This window comes from Candoia aspera, chromosome 3 (genome assembly GCF_035149785.1).
Source record: "Candoia aspera isolate rCanAsp1 chromosome 3, rCanAsp1.hap2, whole genome shotgun sequence".
NCBI lineage: Eukaryota > Metazoa > Chordata > Lepidosauria > Squamata > Boidae > Candoia > Candoia aspera.
Genome location: NC_086155.1, coordinates 170163774 through 170186425, shown reverse-complemented (window position 1 = coordinate 170186425; position 22652 = coordinate 170163774). Strand labels below are relative to the sequence as shown.

Sequence of the window (22652 nt, the reverse complement as noted above, 5' to 3'; positions counted from 1 at the left end):
GAGAACAAAACAAAGCAGGACACAGGCTGATAGAATTTTGCCAAGACAACTCAATGTGCATAACAAACACTCTCTTCCAGCAACCTAAGAGACGGCTTTATACATGGACTTCACCAGATGGACAACACCGAAATCAGATTGATTACATCCTTTGCAGCCAAAGGTGGTGGACATCTATACAGTCAGTAAAAACAAGACCTGGAGCTGACTGTAGTTCCGATCACGAACTTCTTATTGCACAATTTAGGATCAGACTAAAGAGATTAGGGAAGACCCACAGATCAGCTAGATATGAGCTCACTAATATTCCTAAGGAATATGCAGTGGAGATGAAGAATCGATTTAAGGGACTGGACTTAGTAGATAGGGTCCCGGAAGAACTATGGACAGAAGTTCGCCACATTGTTCAGGAGGCGGCAACAAAATACATCCCAAAGAAAGAGAAAACCAAGAAGGCAAAATGGCTGTCTGCTGAGACACTAGAAGTAGCCCAAGAAAGAAGGAAAGCAAAAGGCAACAGTGATAGGGGGAGATATGCCCAATTAAATGCAAAATTCCAGAGGTTAGCCAGAAGAGATAAGGAATTATTTTTAAACAAGCAATGTGTGGAAGTGGAAGAAGACAATAGAATAGGAAGGACAAGAGACCTTCCAGAAAATTAGAAACATCGGAGATAAATTCCAGGCCAAAATGGTATGATCAAAAACAAAGATGGCAAGGACCTAACAGAAGAAGAAGAGATCAAGAAAAGATGGCAAGAATATACAGAAGACCTGTATAGGAAGGATAACAATATCGGGGATAGCTTTGACGGTGTGGTCAGTGAGCTAGAGCCAGACATCCTGAAGAGTGAGGTTGAATGGGCCTTAAGAAGCATTGCTAATAACAAGGCAGCAGGAGACGACGGCATCCCAGCTGAACTGTTCAAAATCTTGCGAGATGATGCGGTAAAGGTAATGCATGCTATATGCCAGCAAATTTGGAAAACACAAGAATGGACATCAGATTGGAAAAAATCAACTTATATCCCCATACCAAAAAAGGGAAACACTAAAGAATGTTCAAACTATCGAACAGTGGCACTCATTTCACATGCCAGTAAGGTAATGCTCAAGATCCTGCAAGGTAGACTTCAGCAATTCATGGAGCGAGAATTGCCAGATGTACAAGCTGGGTTTAGAAAAGGCAGAGGAACTAGGGACCAACTTGCCAATATCTGCTGGATAATGGAAAAGGCCAGGGAGTTTCAGAAAAAACATCTATTTCTGTTTTATTGACTATTCTAAAGCCTTTGACTGTGTGGACCATAACAAATTGTGGCAAGTTCTTAGTGGTATGGGGATACCAAGTCATCTTGTCTGCCTCCTGAAGAATCTGTATAACGACCAAGCAGCAACAGTAAGAACAGACCACGGAACAACGGACTGCTTTAAGATTGGGAAAGGAGTACGGCAGGGCTGTATGCTCTCACCCTACCTATTCAACTTGTATGCAGAACACATCATGCGACATGCTGGGCTTGAGGAATCCAAGGCTGGAGTTAAAATTGCTGGAAGAAACATTAACTATCTCAGATATGCAGATGATACCACTTTGATGGCTGAAAGCGAAGAGGAACTGAGGAGCCTTATGATGAGGGTGAAAGAAGAAAGTGCAAAAGCTGGCTTGCAGCTAAACCTGAAAAAAACCAAGATTATGGCAACCAGCTTGATTGATAACTGGCAAATAGAGGGAGAAAATGTCGAAGCAGTGAAATACTTTGTATTTCTAGGTGCGAAGATTACTGCAGATGCTGACTGCAGTCAGGAAATCAGAAGACGCTTGATCCTTGCGAGAAGAGCAATGACAAATCTCGATAAAATAGTTAAGAGCAGAGACATCACACTGACAACAAAGGCCCGCATAGTTAAAGCAATGGTATTCCCAGTAGTAACATATGGCTGCGAGAGCTGGACCATAAGGAAGGCTGAGAGAAGGAAGATCGATGCTTTTGAACTGTGGTGTTGGAGGAAAATTCTGAGAGTGCCTTGGACTGCAAGAAGATCAAACCAGTCCATCCTCCAGGAAATAAAGCCAGACTGCTCACTTGAGGGAATGATATTAAAGGCCAAACTGAAATACTTTGGCCACATAATGAGAAGACAGGACACCCTGCAGAAGATGCTGATGCTAGGGAGAGTGGAGGGCAAAAGGAAGAGGGGCCGACCAAGGGCAAGGTGGATGGATGATATTCTACAGGTGATGGACTCGTCCCTGGGGGAGCTGGGGGTGTTGACGACCGACAGGAAGCTCTGGCATGGGCTGGTCCATGAAGTCACAAAGAGTCGGAAGCAACTAAATGAATAAACAACAACAAGATTTAGAACAAGCTCTTCAATACATATAGCGGCTTACGTACGTGCAGCTGAATTTGTGGTTTTTATGTGTGTGTTTTATGTATGGGCAGATAGTCTCTGTACTAATGGATGAAAAAGTAATACAAACACTCCTACGTCCTCTCAATGAGCAGAATGAACAGCCTTGAGTGTAAAGAACACTGCTTTTTTACACTCACATCTTCTTTAAATGTGAAACTGCTGAAGGCAATCTGAATCCAGCTTTTGTGATGCAAGACCAGGAACCCACAAATATGATATGAAATATGGTACAGTAATGAGGAAAAATTGGGGGTGTTGACGACCGAAAGGAAGCTCTGGCGTGGGCTGGTCCACGAAGTCACGAAGAGTCGGAAGCAACTGAATGAATAAACAACACAAGTCATTTGAGCGGGCAAAAACATGTATTTTTATTCATTGGGACAAAAGTGAAAAATTCCACTTACTAAACTAGAACCAATGTATCAATCAGAAAACAAAACAAACAAACAAAAGTCAGTGAGACAGAGAGAAAGGCAAGCATTAATGAATCAGCTGGATCTACAGGCACATTGGTGTCCAGGGTTTCTTGCTGGGGACCGAGTTTTACAGCTACTGCTGATGATGATAATGATTCAGAGTTATAGTTCAGAAATATATGTGTATGTGTGGATGGATGAGTGTGTGGATGGATGCTTAAAATGAATACTTAAAATTACACATTGAATAGGATGCTAGTTGTACTCAGGAACTTTAACAAATATATTTTAATGCTTTAAAAGACTCACAATGCAGATATAGATAGATAGATAGATAGATAGATAGATAGATAGATAGATAGATAGATAGATAGATAGATAGATAGGTAGGTAGGTAGATAGATAGATAGATAGATAGATAGATAGATAGATAGATAGATAGATAGATAGATGATAGAGAATTTTGAGTATTTTAAAGCATCAGAATATATTTGTTAAAGTTCCTGAGTACAACTAGCATCCTATTCAATGTGTAATTTTAAGCATCCATTTTTAGAAGGAAGTAATTCTGAATGCAGCTGGCTCATAAACAATTAAGCTTACCTTGGAAGCCCAGCCCCAGGATGCAGACAGGCATTTAAAAACTAATTTTTGGAAACATGCAAGATTTTAAATCTTTTACTCTCTGTTCTGTACACACTGACAGGATTCAGTAAACAACAGCTGTCACAGTGAAGTTGATAATAAAATACATGATTCATTAATAAGCAAGTACTGGGTAATTAGGCATTGCCTTTGAAAGGTTAGGCAAAATGGGAAAAAAGAGAGCACTGGCCCTCTCTCCAGCTGATGAACACAGGCATTTCATAGGCAATAATCAGAGAATGGTGGTGAGGATCTTGACCCCTGGCTTTGTTGGTCTGACAACTGCAAGTACAGTTTGGGTGTGGTGAAAGATTTATTCTGAGGTCAGCTTCTTTTACACTAATCAAAGTATCTTGGCTATCCATTCAATATTAAGACTAAAACATCTTTGAGTATATGTGTGATCAAAGATAGGAAATGGTTTCTTAACGCAAAAACTAGCCACTCTGAGGTGGGGTTTCTATAACTCAGATTGTGTGCTTGTTCATTCTTTGTTGTGGATTCTCTGTTTCCCTCTTGAGTAAGCAAAATTCAGACGCAGGTCTTAGAAAAGGGTTGCCCCAACATATTAGTGCATGCCCATTGTGAGATTTCCTGAACACAGGGAACAGTATAAAAATATGGTAAATAATAATCCTGCAGAGATTACTCATGCATGAGCCCATATCAGTGGAAACAGATAACAAGCACATATTGGTGACATACAAACAAATTGGCAGATATAATCCATAGGCTAGTTTGATCCACAGATCGCAACTTTCTCCAGTTTTGAAAACTTCAAGGAATGGAATGACTAATTTTTTAACATGACAGTTCATAAGCATATCACACTTTTATTGCCTAATGGCATAATGATTTGTTCTTTTCCTTCAGACCTGTGAATTACTAAACTGCAGCAGCACAAATAACAAACAAACAAAAAAAGTGATTCCCATCAGGGAAGCAGGGAACAGGGAAGTAGTAGTCTACTTCACAGGGTATTATCAATCAAATCATCAAAAGTCAGGATTTCAGGCCAAGAAAAAAATTATCTTCTTGGTCATTTACAGGATAAGCAAAAATAAACCGTCTCTTGCATACATATAGGGCTGTTTATTCTACTTGTAAAAACTGTAATTTAAAAGAATGGCATTCTTCACTGTGCATATATTTCATCATGGTTTGAAAGGTTATGCATTGTTGTTATTTTACAGAAAGGGACTCTTTCCCTTTCTGTAAAATATGCTCTGGGTTATGCTCAGGGAGTATTAGATCCCGAAATAATATTTCAGCTTTAGGCAAAGCACTCTGTCTCCAGTTAAGGCCACACTAGCTGTGGTGACAGAACTTAAAAAATAAAGGCTGTGCTTGCATGACTCACTGACCCACAACCCAGCCTACTACTTTTTAGGCTGGTATATGAAACTCTGTAGTGGTTGCTTAAAAATTCAGTGTGTTGTGCACACCAAGAAAATTGGGCTAACTGCACACAATGTGGCTTAGTTTATTGCAGTTGTATCATACCACCACGCTGATAAAAAACTGAGATTTTTCATATTGGATTAAGAATAACATAGAAGAATTTTCATTACACATGCATGGAATTCAGTTCATACTTTCTGTTTAAAACATAGAGATCAAAGAGTGGGATACAAGCTCTAAGGGTTTAAATAAAGCGCAAATATTCCAAGAAAGCTTCATTTTGCTTTGCTGATAGGAGCAACTTTGTTATTTCAGAATGTAATGTCCTCTAAAGTAGCTGCTTATGGGATTGGCCATAGATCTCTGGGTCTCTAGCTATCTTCCCTATCTGTGCTAGTCAAAAAATTCCAAATCCTTTCCAAACTTTTATGTACAAGCAAGGGAAAAAAAGTACTATAATTTGTATAGCAATAACACATGATAATATGTAAAGTATTACAACCATGCTTCAGGGCCAGATTTTCTGCTTTTCTGCAGCAATTTGAAGCCATTGTACCTTGAATTTGGTGGCATTAAATTAGCATCAAACTGCAGTATACAGGGAATTGTCATAGCTTCTGTCAAATAGGAAATAATGTAGGAAAATACAATTTAATGACTCAAACAAAAGTCTGAAGATATTACTTCCAGCATGCAGAAATTAGTTTGAATAGCTACATTCACCCACTCTCTGGAAATACCCAGGATCAAGCAATATAAACAAGAAGCAGAAATTAATCAAGTTTAATTAATGCAATCAAGATGGTACTTCCTGGAGAGAGGGGGCAATGCTTTCTAAAATACGTGAGATTTGAATATTTGTGGTGCTAAGATGTGGGCTTTAATTAAGCTGGTACCTGAGTACCTGAGTCAAAACAGCTAAGGAAGAATAGATAGGACTTATAACTGGAGCAAGGCAAACTGAAATCTTGGAAGAAGTACTGATGAAGATAAAGGATTTATTCTCAAGCTCTGCTTTGCTATCTGATATGCTTGCTCTCAGCAGTTCAAGGGTGAGACGAACCTTCACATAGGCACATGATATTCTACAAGTGTCTAATTTCTTTTGCCATTGCCTGTATTCACACATACTAGTGAACCACAATTTTTAGAATTCATACCTTGCTAAACTAGCCTTCCATTCTGAAGGGTGTTAGAAAAGTTCTGCCCATAATACTAATTTTTTTTGTTCAATTTTACTCAGCCTAGAAAGGTTTTGGTATACTTTTTTTTTCACTGCAGTTGTTTCAGTTTAGCATTCCAAAGATAATTGTACACAGATCCAATTGTAATGTTGGATCTTGAGGAAAACTGGATATGGAAGAAAAGGAAAAAAAGTGAAAGAAACAGAAATGAAAGTATGACTGCTGGAAGACACAGTATGATCCTGCATGAAAAAGTATTAGAAAATGTGTTAAATCTTCCAATAGACTAAATGGAAAGTAGATGTAAGGAAAAGGGATGTAGGAACTGCTTGGAATAGAACACCACAGAAGTGTGTGGAGTTACCCTGATGGAAAATATGAAAATGGATGCATGCTGGAAAGTAAATGCTGGAAAATGGATACATGCTGATGAAGTGAAAGATGTTGTGGATGAGGAACAAAAATAGAAGAAAATGACTGATGTCAAAATAATAAAAAGCAAAAGTTATGTATAATGAGAGGAAAAGATCATTGTAAATAATATAGCCAAAGGGAGGAAGGAATTATTAAAAGAAAAAGAGGAACTGCCAAGAATTTTGATAGAAAAAATGGTTTTCAAATTGGGTAAAGCAGGCTAAGTGAGGAGCTTCCAATAGAATAAATGGAATTAAATATTAAAATGATGGATTTATTTGGATTTATTTTGAAACTGAAATAAGGGAATGCTGGAAGGAGGACTTTGGAGATATATATGGGAATGGTGCTAACATGATGAAGACTATAACTGAAGCAAATGCCACTGAATAAAGCAGAGAATGTCTGTTAAATATTCCCTTCAATGAGACAGAAGTAAACATTTTCAGTAGAAGCTCTGTTTTTTTCTGGGGTGTCTGCAGAGGAAAGTAAAAGAAGTTAAGATGTCATCTATGACTGCATGAACAAAGCCCCAACTCTTTTTTTACATGTATTGCATTTGCAAGTTAAAAAGGGGCAGTGGTTGATCATGTGGTTGTGGCCTCTATCTTGACCTTTATATCTCCTCCTAAGGACATCCCTGTTCTCTTTGGAACAGCTTGTGCCCAAAGGTGATGATGACCCTGTCTCTCACTATTTTCCAAAAGATTGCTAATACCTGGTTATTCTGGAAGGTATTGGGGAATACAGTAGCAGTGTATTCTATTTTACAGTAACATAATATTGTTGTTGTTTATTGTATTGCTGTATCATTGTATCTTCATTCATTTGTACACTTCTTGGAGAAGGAAGGAAGGAGTTTTTCTAGTGTTCAAGAAAAACAATGAAAAGGAAGTCATACCGTAAACCTTGTGAAATGGAGTAATTGGAGAAATGTTAAAATATGGGTATGTTTTGCTTATGAAGTTGTGCTAAGTACATGTTTGGCAGAATCCTGACTGAAAGAGGATGGGAGGTGATAATGAGTAAAATTTTAGAAGTACAATATGGCTTGATGCTGAGCAGAGGTATGCAAACTAAATGTCTGTTCTTCAGCAAATCATTGAGAAATATATGAATGTGTGATCAAAAGTTTTTTGAACATTGGTTGATTTAGAGAAAGCTTATGACAAAATGAATAAGTATGAATTGTGAAATGCTCTGCCTTAGTATCAAGATGGAGGTTGATTGCTGAATGCAGTAAGACTGGTACAAGGTGGAAGTAAACCATGTGTGAATGTAATGCTCACCAAATGGCGCAGCAATTAGCAGGACAATGAATTTATAAATAAATATATAAAGAATGCTTCTGATGTTAGAAATATGTTGTTTGGTTAGGGATGTTTATGTATTTTAAGGCAGATAATGCAATGTTACTGACTGATAATCCAGGTGATTTTTCAGTGAATGTTACATAGATTGTGTGATGTAACAAGGACTATAGAATTGAAAAGCATCAAAAACAAAATAATGCATTTGATAGGGAAAATAGTATAAATGATTGCAAGTTATACATAAATGAAAGAATGATAGACCAAGTAGATGAATTTGTATACCTTTGTAGAAGGTTTACTAAAGATGGACATATTTTTAGACATGAGAATTCTTGTAGAAAGATAAGATAGCATGTGATCTATTGTGAGGAATGAATGTTTGTCAAAAGAAGCAAAAACTGTTGTGCAAATAAGCATGCTTCTGCCCAATTTCTTATATGAAAATCAGAGTTGAGAATGTTAGAAGAAATATACAAGTTGAATGCAGTGGGAATGGGTAACTTAAATAGTATGTGTGGTAAAACTAGCAGAGGATCAAATTAATGGATGCTGAAAAATACTGAATGAACACAAACATGATCAATCTGTATTTGGGGGGGTTGTTGGGGTGGGGCTTTATTTCTTGGTTTTCTTGTTTCTGTGAACCACCTTTGAAATATGGCAGTATATACATTTCATATAAATAAATGTATAAATAAAGGCTTGACAAGAGGGGTGAAAATCCCATAGTACAGGTAGAATTATAAGCAATATCAAATGGACAGATCTGAGGAAAAGTAGATAGGGGAGGTGGGCAAGGAATCTGGAAAAAATATAGTTCAGTGGTATTTGCATAAACCACTAATATTGTGAAAGACAAATGAAGACAGTAAGATGTAGAGAAGTATGAAGGAGGTTAAATATTAGGTTAAAAAGGAAACAGGTTGAATGACTCATTCAGCAAATGGAGAAAATCAAAGTATGGTTTTATGGTTCTGTTCTGAAAGAATACAAGGTAACAATCTCTAACAAATTTAGGAAGTTCAGAGGCAACGTGAAGCCTTAGTTAAAAGATTGCTGATTCCTGAATGGAAGGTAAACATGAAACATACTTTCTTCTTCTAGTTCATATTTCTGACAAAACAACTTTTTAAATTAGTGAATGAATTGGTGGCAAAAGATTTGTGATTACTCAGAAATGTATATTGGATTGTAATAGGGTATCTTTTATCATTTGTCTCCTTTGATATAATACCTACATATAATGGCTGTTTCCAAGCTTCTATACAATTATCCTTTTACAATTGGAAATGCAGATGGCCAAAAATTTTATACCCTGCAGTGGTAAAAAATAGTAGCAGAAATCCACAGTTGGGTTGAGTGTCTATTGATGTTCAATTTAAATGAGTCAAAAATCAATAAGTAATTTGAAGTTATAAATGTACAAATTTAGGATGTGTCTAACAGCTATATAATGTTTCCATTTACTTTTATTTGTCAAATATATTTCAATAAACATAATGTAATAGGAATGGCAAAGATAAATATGCCATTATGCCACCAATATTAATAAAGCTAAACAAATATTCTATTTGGAAAAATAATATACCCAACAAGAAGAGTAGTCCAGAGGAAAACTGTGAAGATTTTTTACTTTGCTGCATCCACAAAGTGCTTGTTGACATGCAAAGAATTCTGTTTTCAGACAGGTTGTCTTCTCACGTCCAAGCATTGCCCAAGGAAAACAAAACTAAACTGACTGAATAACTTCCAGCTATGTTGTCCTATAGCTCCTATAACCCCCAGTCAGAATCTACTTCTTATACCCCTTTTCAGATCAGATTATAACTTACAAATAAAATGGTATTAATTATAAAAATAGTAAATATCCATATTGCAAACCACTAAAAGAAAGAGAATGGAACAAAACTCAAGTAAACAAACAAACAAACAAAGACAATAACATATAGCAAAATCAGAAAGGAATCACTACTGAATGAAACCAGTCTGGCCATCAACAAATGTATCTTTGATAATTTATTTATTTATTTATTTATTTATTTATATACATATTTTGTTTGTTGTTTATTCGTTCAGTGACTTCCGACTCTTCGTGACTTCATGGACCAGCCCACGCCAGAGCTTCCTGTCGGTCGTCAACACCCCCAGCTCCCCCAGGGACAAGTCCATCACCTCTAGAATATCATCCATCCACCTTGCGCTTGGTCGGCCCCTCTTCCTTTTGCCCTCCACTCTCCCTAGCATCAGCATCTTCTCCAGGGTGTCATGTCTTCTTATTATGTGGCCAAAGTATTTCAGTTTGGCCTTTAATATCATTTCCCCAAGTGAGCAGTCTGTCTTTATTTCTGGGAGGATGGACTGGTTTGATCTTCTTGCAGTCCAAGGAACTCTCAGAATTTTCCTCCAACACCACAGCTCAAAAGCATCGATCTTCCTTCTCTCAGCCTTCCTTATGGTCCAGCTCTCGCAGCCATATGTTACTATGGGGAACACCATTGCTTTAACTATGCGGGCCTTTGTTGTCAGTGTGATGTCTCTGCTCTTAACTATTTTATCGAGATTTGTCATTGCTCTTCTCCCAAGGATTAAGCGTCTTCTGATTTCCTGACTGCAGTCAGCATCTGCAGTAATCTTCGCACCTAGAAATACAAAGTCTTTCACTGCTTCTACATTTTCTCCCTCTATTTGCCAGTTATCAATCAAGCTGGTTGCCATAATCTTGGTTTTTTTCAGGTTTAGCTGCAAGCCAGCTTTTGCACTTCCTTCTTTCACCTTCATCATAAGGCTCCTCAGTTCCTCTTCGCTTTCAGCCATCAAAGTGGTATCATCTGCATATCTGAGATTGTTAATGTTTCTTCCAGCAATTTTAACTCCAGCCTTGGATTCCTCAAGCCCAGCATGTCGCATGATGTGTTCTGCATACAAGTTGAATAGGTAGGGTGAGAGTATACAGCCCTGCCGTACTCCTTTCCCAATCTTAAACCAGTCCGTTGTTCCGTGGTCTGTTCTTACTGTTGCTACTTGGTCGTTATACAGATTCTTCAGGAGGCATACAAGATGACTTGGTATCCCCATACCACTAAGAACTTGCCACAATTTGTTATGGTCCACACAGTCAAAGGCTTTAGAATAGTCAATAAAACAGAAATAGATGTTTTTCTGAAACTCCCTGGCTTTTTCCATTATCCAGCGGATATTGGCAATTTGGTCCCGAGTTCCTCTGCCTTTTCTAAATCCAGCTTGTACATCTGGCAATTCTCGCTCCATGAATTGCTGAAGTCTACCTTGCAGGATCTTGAGCATTACCTTACTGGCATGTGAAATGAGTGCCACTGTTCGATAGTTTGAACATTCTTTAGTGTTTCCCTTTTTTGGTATGGGGTTATAACTTGATTTTTTCCAATCTGATGTCCATTCTTGTGTTTTCCAAATTTGCTGGCATATAGCATGCATTACCTTGACAGCATCATCTCGCAAGATTTTGAACAGTTCAGCTGGGATGCCATCGTCTCCTGCCGCCTTGTTATTAGCAATGCTTCTTAAGGCCCATTCAACCTCACTCTTCAGGATGTCTGGCTCTAGCTCACTGACCACACCATCAAAGCTATCCCCGATATTGTTATCCTTCCTATACAGGTCTTCTGTATATTCTTGCCACCTTTTCTTGATCTCTTCTTCTTCTGTTTGGTCCTTGCCATCTTTGTTTTTGATCATACCATTTTGGCCTGGAATTTATCTCCGATGTTTCTAATTTTCTGGAAGAGGTCTCTTGTCCTTCCTATTCTATTGTCTTCTTCCACTTTCGCACATTGCTTGTTTAAAAATAATTCCTTATCTCTTCTGGCTAACCTCTGGAATTTTGCATTTAATTGGGCATATCTCCCCCTATCACTGTTGCCTTTTGCTTTCCTTCTTTCTTGGGCTACTTCTAGTGTCTCAGCAGACAGCCATTTTGCCTTCTTGGTTTTCTCTTTCTTTGGGATGTATTTTGTTGCCGCCTCCTGAACAATGTGGCGAACTTCTGTCCATAGTTCTTCTGGGACCCTATCTACTAAGTCCAGTCCCTTAAATCGATTCTTCACCTCCACTGCATATTCCTTAGGAATATTAGTGAGCTCATATCTAGCTGATCTGTGGGTCTTCCCTAATCTCTTTAGTCTGATCCTAAATTGTGCAATAAGAAGTTCGTGATCGGAACTACAGTCAGCTCCAGGTCTTGTTTTTACCGACTGTATAGATGTCCGCCACCTTTGGCTGCAAAGGATGTAGTCAATCTGATTTCGGTGTTGTCCATCTGAGGAAGTCCATGTATAAAGCTGTCTCTTAGGTTGCTGGAAGAGAGTGTTTGTTATGCACATTGAGTTGTCTTGGCAAAATTCTATCAGCCTGTGTCCTGTTTCGTTTTATTCTCCCAGGCCATGCTTACCTGTAATTCCAGGTGTCATTTGACTGCCCATCTTAGCATTCCAGTCTCCCATGATGAAAATAACATCTCTTTTAGGCGTGTCATCCAGTAGGTGCTGCAGATCCTCATAGAACTGCTCTACTTCAGCTTCTTCAGCATCTGTGGTTGGGGCGTATATTTGGATCACTGTGATGTTAGATGGCTTGCCCTGAATTCGAACTGAGATCATTCTATCATTTTTTGGATTGTATCCAAGCACTGCTTTAGCCACTTGACTATTAATTATGAAGGCTACTCCATTTCTTCTGTGGTCCTCTTGTCCACAGTAGTAGATCTGGTGGTCATTTGATGTGAAGTGGCCCATTCCAGTCCATTTCAGTTCACTGACGCCCAAAATGTCTATCTTTAATCTTGACATCTCACCCATAACCACATCCAATTTGCCCTGGCTCATAGATCTTACATTCCAGGTTCCAATGGTGTGCTGATCCTTAGAACATCGGTTTCACCGTTCACCACTAGCACCGTCGGCCGCTAGCTGTCCTTTCGGCTTTGAGCTAGCTGCGTCATCACGTCTGGGGCTAGTTGAACTCATCCTCTGTTGCTCCCCAGTAGCATTTTGACCATCTTCCGACCTGGGGGTCTCATCTTCCGATGGTATACTGACATATCTCTGGTTGTACTGATCCATTTAGTTTTCATGGCAAGAATACTGGGGTGGGTTGCCATTACCTTCCCCAGGGATCGCGTTTAGTCTGACCTCTCTGTCATGACCTTCCCGTCTTGGGTGGCCCTTCATGGTTTAGCTCATGGCATCATTGAGGTGCTCAAGCTCCAGCACCACAACAAGGTAACGATCCTTTGCTGAAGATATATACATATATACATATACATATACATACACACACACACACATTTTATATATATATATTTTTGAGCAATGCCAGTCTAAGGCTTTAAAAGGCTTAAGTGGAAATATTCTGTTCTGGATGCAAAGTGCTTATGCCCATCTCATACAGTACATGGACATATAGGGCTGGGCCCTAGGGCTGTGCATACTTTGGAAATTACTTCTAAGAGATGCTCTGCAACATGTGGGAGAGCAAACACAGCTCCTCTTTAAAACAGCTTTGTCTTTATTCGGACTTCAGCTTGAACTAGAAAAAAATAGAGCTGCTTTAACATGTCACATAAAATATACAGCTATTTTAATAAGTCACCATGTTCCAAAGCACGTTTCAAAGAACATCTTCCACAGATTTTCCAAAGCATATATTTCCATAATTCCATTATTCTGTCTTTTTTAGAATATATTATTTAGGTTATATTATTTAGGTTATGTATTCCACTCTATAATTATTTCTGGTATTTTACGTTCTCTTTTACCAATGGCATGCTATATAGGTAAATGACAAGGTCTGCTATGCTAAATTGAGAATGCAGCTGCTTGCCTTTAGCAGCCTTTATTTCCCTTTTTAGTTCTTGGATTCTATTATGGTTCAGTACATCAGAAAACCAATCCAAAGCCTTTGTGTCTGTGAATAATTTTAGATATAATAAGTCAGATTAAATAACATTGGCCTGGCTGATTGCACAGCTCCTCCTAACATCCACCAGTATTATATTCTAATTCATTTGCTAATGTCATTTACATTCTTATTTCATTCAACACGTGCAAGACTGGGCAAATAATTCTTTCCTCACCACAGAATTTATATAATCTTGCCAAAGTTCCCAATCTATTTTTCCTTGTCAAATAAACTTTATTAAAACAGTTTTGAAAAAGTAACAATCTAGATTCCCTCTGTACGACACAAGGGGATATATTAATTTCTGGTTTTTGTAAAAAGCTTAAGTGAGGATGAAGAAGTTGCTAAAATAACCCATTGATCTTGGGACATTTTAAATTTATTTCTGAACAATAAATATTTTGAACTATTTATTATTTTGAACAATAGTAGGAAAGTATACCTGCCTGACATCTAAAGTTCTCCTACTCTTATTTCATTACATTCATAACACTTTTATAAGATGAATCATAAAAGATATCTCATTGAGGCTAATGCACAATACACATATAGCTGAATAAAAAGAATTATATATTCCAGACATACATGGTAGAAGTTCTTTTTTAGGCCTCCTAACTGGTATTTCTCTCCATGTGTCTCCATCTCCCTGGTCTTCAGATAGCCAGCAGTTGACAGGAAAACATATTTCTTGCTTAGATGGCACATTCATTCTCTGCAATCTAATCTCATTAAGGTACCAACTGGGATCTGCTCCACTGTTGTCATGGCCAATCCGGATTTTATATGGCTCTCCAACATCCTTTAGTTTAATCTGGAAAATATTAAAATAGATAAGAAAAGCTCTCATTATATTTCACTGGCCCATATGGATAAATCGAAATAATTAACCCATCCTACAAATCAGATGAAAACAAAATGAAAACAAACAAATCAGCCAATAACTATCATTAACATAAAATGAAGATAACATGTTGTTTAGAAGGCCTGGGGGAGGACAAGAATGTCATAGTTTAATGCTGAAAAATGTACTAAAGTGGGCAGCTTAACTTTTCTTAGGAGACCACTGCCCAGTTGAAGGACAGTTACCAAAAGGTAAACCCTTGGGGCTACTGGCAAGAATTGAAACTGAGGAGAGATTTGAAGAAAAGGCTGTGTTGCTAATTTTGGGACTTAGGTAGGTACATATGACAGGAGATGCTCCTATAAGTATTGAGATCCCAGTTCACATGTTTATAGGACTCTGTCTAGATCTACTTAAGTTTTATATTCAAAGATGAACCAACTATTTAAAGTTTAAAACTAAATGTGTTAATGGCCTTAGACAGAGTTTTGCTCAAAATATCATTACTATTCTGCTTAAGGATCACTTTGCATAAGTATAAATGTAATAGATTTATTCAGGATGTTAACATCAGATTTAGTAATGGATTATCAAACACTTCTTGACTTAATTGGATTAACCCTAAAAACAATATATTTAACAAATATGTTATTACATTAGATCAAAGCAAATATTGGGCTGGGGGACCTATAATTGTGGTAAGGATAATACTGAATGTTACTGACAATACATTATGTCAAAGACCACAGATTGGATGAGTAACCACACAAAAGACTTCTTGCAAGCATGCACTGGAGCTGAAGGGTATTATATACTTCTTCACTTTCTTCTGCTGAACTAGTTAAAGATGCCTGGCAGAAGAAAGATGTAAAGTTATTATGAGATGGAAACCAGTAAATGGGAATGGCATATTTTCTATCTGATCACATGAGGGGTAGAGTAGCTGCCTTCCATGCTACTCCTTTCATTCATTTATACTCTTTTTCCAACAAATGCATTCAAAGCGTCTCAGGAAATAAACAGCTTAAAAATTAGGTCAACCGTATTCTGGAAAGTTTTAAAATAAATATATAAAACAGTCTAACATTGAAGACAACAATAATTTACGATACCTCTTGCTATTACAAATGAGAATATTAAATGTACAAATTAAGCAATGTATGAACAAATGGGAGAAAATTTTTGGATACAATATTGAATATGATGTTTGGAAAAGAATGTGGACTAAGGGATTAAAATTTACATTAAATTATAATTTAAAAGAATTTTTTTTATAAAATGATGTACATGTGGTATATTACTCCTGAAAAATTATTGAAAATGTTTTGAAATAAGTCAAATGTTTGTTGGAAATGTAAAAAAGAAATTGGAACTTTATACCATATGTGGTAGACCTGTAAAAAAGTGAAAAAATTTTGGTCATCTATACATAATATAATTTGTAAAATGTTGGCAGTAAACATTGATAAATTACCGGAATTCTATTTATTGGGCTTTATGAACAAAGATTTGGAAAAAAAAACTATGGAAAACTTACTTCGGCCTGAATTATTTATGCCGCAAAGTGGGAAGAATTAGTCCCATGTGTGGAAGAATGGATACTTTAATCCCTAAACTTGGCACAAATGGCAAAACTAACAGACCAACTAAATGATAAAAATATGGAAGACTTTCAAAAGGACTGGACACCCTTTTTTAAATATGTGGAATGGACTCAAAAAGTTAATATGAACATATAGTATGTAAATAGCAAATTATTTTAATTATTTAATCTCTTATTAGAATTAATGAAGGCAATTTAGAGAATTAAGAAAAAAAAATAACATGCTAGGATATTAAGCTGTACCATCTAGAAAGTTGGAAACCCAAATCTTTCTATTTATTTATTTATTTATTTATTTATTCTTTTTTATATGTATGTATGTATGTGTATATATATATATATATATATATATATATATCATTTTTCTCTTTTTTTCTCTCCTCTCCCCTTTTTTTTCTTTTTCTTCTCTCTTCTTCTCTTTTTTGTATTGTAAGATATTATTGTTTGTATGTAATTTTATGTTTATTTAAATAAATTAATAAAGATTCATATAAAAAAAACAATATTTTATGATACCTCTTGAAGGAATACAACAGTTTTCAGCCCAAAGGTTATTCTGTGGGATGAGAACTACTAAGGAAACTACACTGCTCCCAGTCCACTGATGGAAACTGGAACAAAGCCCCAGATGTTGACTGGAGATGCAGGGAGCATCATATAAAAGAAACTGTTGCATGGTTCTGGCTGACATCCCTGGACTAAACATGAAAATCATTTTACATAAGAAGGGAAGGGAGGGGGAGGGAAGGAGAGAGAGGTTTTGTAGAAGAAAAAAACCATGAGAACTTCTTTTCCTTCCAATTTAAAGTAGACCTGATACTCCAAATCACTGTAGCGCATTTATTTGCAAATAATAATAATAATAATAATAATAATAATAATAATAATAATAATAAAAATCTGTAGGTATTCTTCTCTTGGAAATTCAGCCTGATGGTTTGGGAATACACTGTAAATTCTGAAATGGCATAGAAATGGTAATGTATGATCCATGTAGCACTGTAGTTTGGGGATGGAGCAAGGAACTTTAGTAACAGAGCTATTATCTTATCCAGTGTTTCTCAACCTTGGCAACTTTAAGACACATACACTTCAACTCAGGGGAATTAAAGTCCACATATCTTAGAGTTACTAAGGTTGAGAAACACTGGTCTTAGCAGCGTGGGCTTAGCAGAGAGCAGTTGTTTGCCAGAAAGAACACCATCAGTCACGTGTCAGGTTGCACAGTATAGGGTTGATGAAAAAAATTCTGTAATCAGAGTGGGCAACTAAAATATTCTGTTTCTATACATTAGAAATAGGAAGAGGAGGGTCATTATGCTAGGATTTTCCCCCTCCCCATCAATTAGCAGCAACCTACAATTCTTGTCTTCATTTACTGAGGAGATCACTGCAAATGCAAAACATTATCATTTGATTTTTTTAACTGGTTTCACATATTATGGCAAATCATAATGTCATTAGTTTCTGGCATATTATTTGAAACCATGATTTGCTGTTAGCTTACTAACTGTGGCTATGCATGATGTACAAATGAATGTCCAGCCTATTTGTAATTTCCCACCTTATTCCTAGTTTGGGTCTTATGTTCCTCCCAAGCTTTTAACCAATCCACAGGAGCAAAGAAGCATTGCTTATAAGGGGAAGAGAAGCCTTGAACAAACTATAATCATTTTATTTATTTAATTTATTTATTATTCAAATTTCTATTACCGCCCATCTCCCCCCACAGAGGGGGACTTTTGCTTGTTGATAACACTAACTTTAGTTCCATCAACAGTCTAATGTTAAAGTAATAATTAAACTTGGGTGAATATAAACACACATGTGGATGACCTTATTACCCATGTTGCATTTTGAATAGGCCCTTAATTTGTTTCTTCTACTGCTCCCCAGCATCTGTTCTCTAGGTGACAGGGTAAAAAAAAATTCTATTTGTGTAAATTCTATTTGTGTTGGGAAGAGTGACATTTCACTGATCGGTCTCTCCACATACAGTACATCTACAGGTTGTCCTCATTTAGCGACAACAATTGGAACCAGCGACTTGGTCATTAAGCAAAGCAGTTGCCAAGTGAAACCATGACTGTGCTTATGGTCTGACTTCAGCTTTCCTTTGCTTTACAGACCTGCGAAGATCATCAATGTGAGGATTGGTCTTCTTAATCACTGTTGCAACTGCAAATGATTGCTAAACGAGACAGTCACTAAACAAAGACTACCTATACTGCCAAAAATACCCAGGACTTGCAAAGCTGACTGTAGTGCATTTGGAGCCATATAGCTGCTGGATTGCATCCCCCTAGCCTTCCTCCTGGTTCCCTAGCCAAATGGCAACTACAGTAAGAGCACCCACAGCACATCTGGCTTAGGAGCAGCCTTTCTCCTCAAAGAGGGGCCACTACCTTTGGGAGATGACAGGCAGCCCCTTCTCTCCAGGGCAAAGCAGCAGAGCTTTTTTTTAAAATAGGCTCACATTTAGCACTGAGTTCTGTAAACAGAGTTGAGAAATGGGCCTTACTGAAGGTAAGGTCTCAATGAGCAGCTTTTACAGAATAACATTTTAATAGACCACAACCCTGAAACCAAGAAAATAGGCTCAAACAATAGCTGCTACAAGAACAACCTTAATGCGACTCCCTGATAACATGCAGCTGGCTAGACACCTTTGATATCTTTGTTTTTCCCTCCTGGGAACTGAACCTGCTCTCTTCCTCTTTTTCCCTTCAATAATTCCTACCAGCCCAACTTCCACTGTCAGCAACTCTCCCCACCCCCCAAATCCTGCCAACTCCCAACCATCAATCTCAAAATCCCTTTCCTTCCTTGAGAAGATTGAAGATCAGCATTTGAGTGACATGTTGCAATTTTTCCTCATTACTGTACCATATTTCATATCATATTTGTGAGTTCCTGGTCTTGCATCACAAAAGCTGGATTCAGATTGCCTTCAGCAGCAGTTTCACATTTAAAGAAGATGTGAGTGTAAAAAAGCAGTGTTCTTTACACTCAAGGCTGTTCATTTTGCTCATTGAGAGGACGTAGGAGTGTTTGTATTACTTTTTCATCCATTAGTACAGAGACTATCTGCCCATACATAAAAAACACACATAAAAACCACAAATTCAGCTGCACGTACGTAAGCCGCTATATGTATTGAAGAGCCTGTTCTAAATCGTGTTGTTGTTTATTCATTTAGTCGCTTCCGACTCTTCGTGACTTCATGGACCAGCCCACACCAGAGCTTCCTGTCGGTCGTCAACACCCCCAGCTCCCCCAGGGACGAGTCCGTCACTTCTAGAATATCATCCATCCACCTTGCCCTTGGTCGGCCCCTCTTCTTTTTGCCCTCCACTCTCCCTAGCATCAGCATCTTCTCCAGGGTGTCCTGTCTTCTCATTATGTGGCCAAAGTATTTCAGTTTTGCCTTTAATATCATTCCCCCAAGTGAGCAGTCTGGCTTTATTTCCTGGAGGATGGACTGGTTTGATCTTCTTGCAGTCCAAGGCACTCTCAGAATTTTCCTCCAACACCACAGTTCAAAAGCATCGATCTTCCTTCTCTCAGCCTTCCTTATGGTCCAGCTCTCGCAGCCATATGTTACTACGGGGAACACCATTGCTTTAACTATGTGGACCTTTGTTGTCAGTGTGATGTCTCTGCTCTTAACTATTTTATCGAGATTTGTCATTGCTCTTCTCCCAAGGATTAAGCGTCTTCTGATTTCCTGACTGCAGTCAGCATCTGCAGTAATCTTCGCACCTAGAAATACAAAGTCTTTCACTGCTTCTACATTTTCTCCCTCTATTTGCCAGTTATCAATCAAGCTGGTTGTCATAATCTCGGTTTTTTTCAGGTTTAGCTGCAAGCCAGCTTTTGCACTTTCTTCTTTCACCTTCATCATAAGGCTCCTCAGTTCCTCTTCGCTTTCAGCCATCAAAGTGGTATCATCTGCATGTTGTTGTTGTTTATTCGTTTAGTCGCTTCCGACTCTTCGTGACTTCATGGACCAGCCCACGCCAGAGCTTCCTGTCGGTCGTCAACACCCCCAGCTCCCCCAGGGACGAGTCCGTCACCTCTAGAAATCATCTGCATATCTGAGATTATTAATGTTTCTTCCAGCAATTTTAACTCCAGCCTTGGATTCCTCAAGCCCAGCATGTCGCATGATGTGTTCTGCATACAAGTTGAATAGGTAGGGTGAGAGTATACAGCCCTGCCGTACTCCTTTCCCAATCTTAAAGCAGTCCGTTGTTCCATGGTCTGTTCTTACTGTTGCTACTTGGTCGTTATACAGATTCCTCAGGAGGCAGACAAGATGACTTGGTATCCCCATACCACTAAGAACTTGCCACAATTTGTTATGGTCCACACAGTCAAAGGCTTTAGAATAGTCAATAAAACAGAAATAGATGTTTTTTCTGAAACTCCCTGGCCTTTTCCATTATCCAGCAGATATTGGCAAGTTGGTCCCTAGTTCCTCTGCCTTTTCTAAACCCAGCTTGTACATCTGGCAATTCTCGCTCCATGAATTGCTGAAGTCTACCTTGCAGGATCTTGAGCATTACCTTACTGGCATGTGAAATGAGTGCCACTGTTCGATAGTTTGAACATTCTTTAGTGTTTCCCTTTTTGGTATGGGGATATAAGTTGATTTTTTCCAATCTGATGTCCATTCTTGTGTTTTCCAAATTTGCTGGCATATAGCATGCATTACCTTGACAGCATCATCTCGCAAGATTTTGAACAGTTCAGCTGGGATGCCGTCGTCTCCTGCCGCTTTGTTATTAGCAATGCTTCTTAAGGCCTATTCAACCTCACTCTTCAGGATGTCTGGCTCTAGCTCACTGACCACACCGTCAAAGCTATTCCCGATATTGCTATCCTTCCTATACAGGTCTTCTGTATATTCTTGCCACCTTTTCTTGATCTCTTCTTCTTCTGTTAGGTCCTTGCCATCTTTGTTTTTGATCATACCCATTTTGGCCTGGAATTTACCTCCGATGGTTCTAATTTTCTGGAAGAGGTCTCTTGTCCTTCCTATTCTATTGTCTTCTTCCACTTCTGCGCATTGCTTGTTTAAAAATAATTCTTTATCTCTTCTGGCTAACCTCTGGAATTTTGCATTTAATTGGGCATATCTCCCCCTATCACTGTTGTCTTGTGCTTTCCTTCTTTCTTGGGCTACTTCTAGTGTCTCAGCATTCAGCCATTTTGCCTTCTTGGTTTTCTCTTTCTTTGGGATGTATTTTGTTGCCGCCTCTTGAACAATGTTGTGGACTTCTGTCCAGGGTTCTTCCGGGACCCTATCTACTAAGTCCAGTCCCTTAAATCTATTAAATCTATATATTTAAATCTAAATCTGAACTTGTCCAAATTTCCAGAGTTTTGGGGAAACAACCAAAGGATATGGCAGGTAGCATTTGAATACCCACTGACAAAGCTTTGTAAAGTGCTTTATTCTTTATCTTCAATTCACCTGCTGTTCCAGTTCTTAAACTACCTTAAGCACAGATTGCCAACAGTGCTGATATGTGCCAAGTTACATGATATGTTCTGAAGGGGCAGACAGCTGAAATCTATACAGCCACTGCTTATTTAAGACTTTCTGTCAGTACTTACTAACCTTAAGAACATTGCTGTCAGCACAATGCAATAAGAGGTTTCCCTTCTTCTATTTTATTTCAGTATTGCAAGCAATAAGTATGCTTACACATCCATCACTGTCAACATTTCTTATGTCTGTATCTTATATAAACAAAAGCATTTCTAACATGTCCACAACATGCAGAAAGATGGGTGCAGAATTATCTGCCATTCATAGCCACTTCAAATCTTTAGCAAGAACATCCAAGTATATTAGCAAAAACAACACCACCTAAAAGCTATTAATATATTTTGTACATTTAGGTTGAAAATGGAAAGAAGCAACATATAGGGGACTCTGTGTATAAATCCAGAGAACCAAGACAATGGCCCACTTTTTCTCTGCATAAATTAATCTTGTATATTTCCAGCTCAGTTCGTGACAATATGTTCCAAAAAATGCATTCACTTCCCTATTCCTTATGATTGTCCTGTCCTTTCCATAAAAGAATCTCAACATATGCGTGAAATCTGGAAAGAATGTTTACAGCAAATTTCATCGAACGGTTTCCCAAAATAAATTTACAGATGCTTTTTAAAATAAGGAAAAAAAGAGCTTAGCTTGAAAATCCTTGCATCATTTTCTATAAAAGTTGATGCACTTCACTGCAATCTAATAATGTAGTTTGCTTATAAAGTTCATGTATGTGGTGGATTTCAGAGCTGCCCCTCATTCCCAGGGAGGAGGAGGCACATTCCAGGCAGATAAGAGATTTCACAGTCCAGATTCTGTTTGTGGGAAAGCTAAGAGGTTCAGGGTAGCTCCATTTACACTTAGGTTAGTTAGAGCACATTCAGTCTGTCAAGGTTTTGTCTGTATGGTAAGAACAATAAAGAA

The 22652-nt window shown here is 37.9% G+C and overlaps 1 protein-coding gene across 1 annotated transcript in view; it reads right to left on the bottom strand.

Moving 5' to 3' along the window:
* The window catches only part of RP1 (RP1 axonemal microtubule associated), a 203098-nt gene that overhangs the window by 104371 nt on the left and 76075 nt on the right, over window positions 1–22652 (bottom strand). The window contains exon 25 of the mRNA XM_063299285.1: window positions 14310–14535. Coding sequence (XP_063155355.1) covers window positions 14310–14535 — 226 coding nt within the window. The remainder of the gene's footprint in view (window positions 1–14309; window positions 14536–22652) is intronic.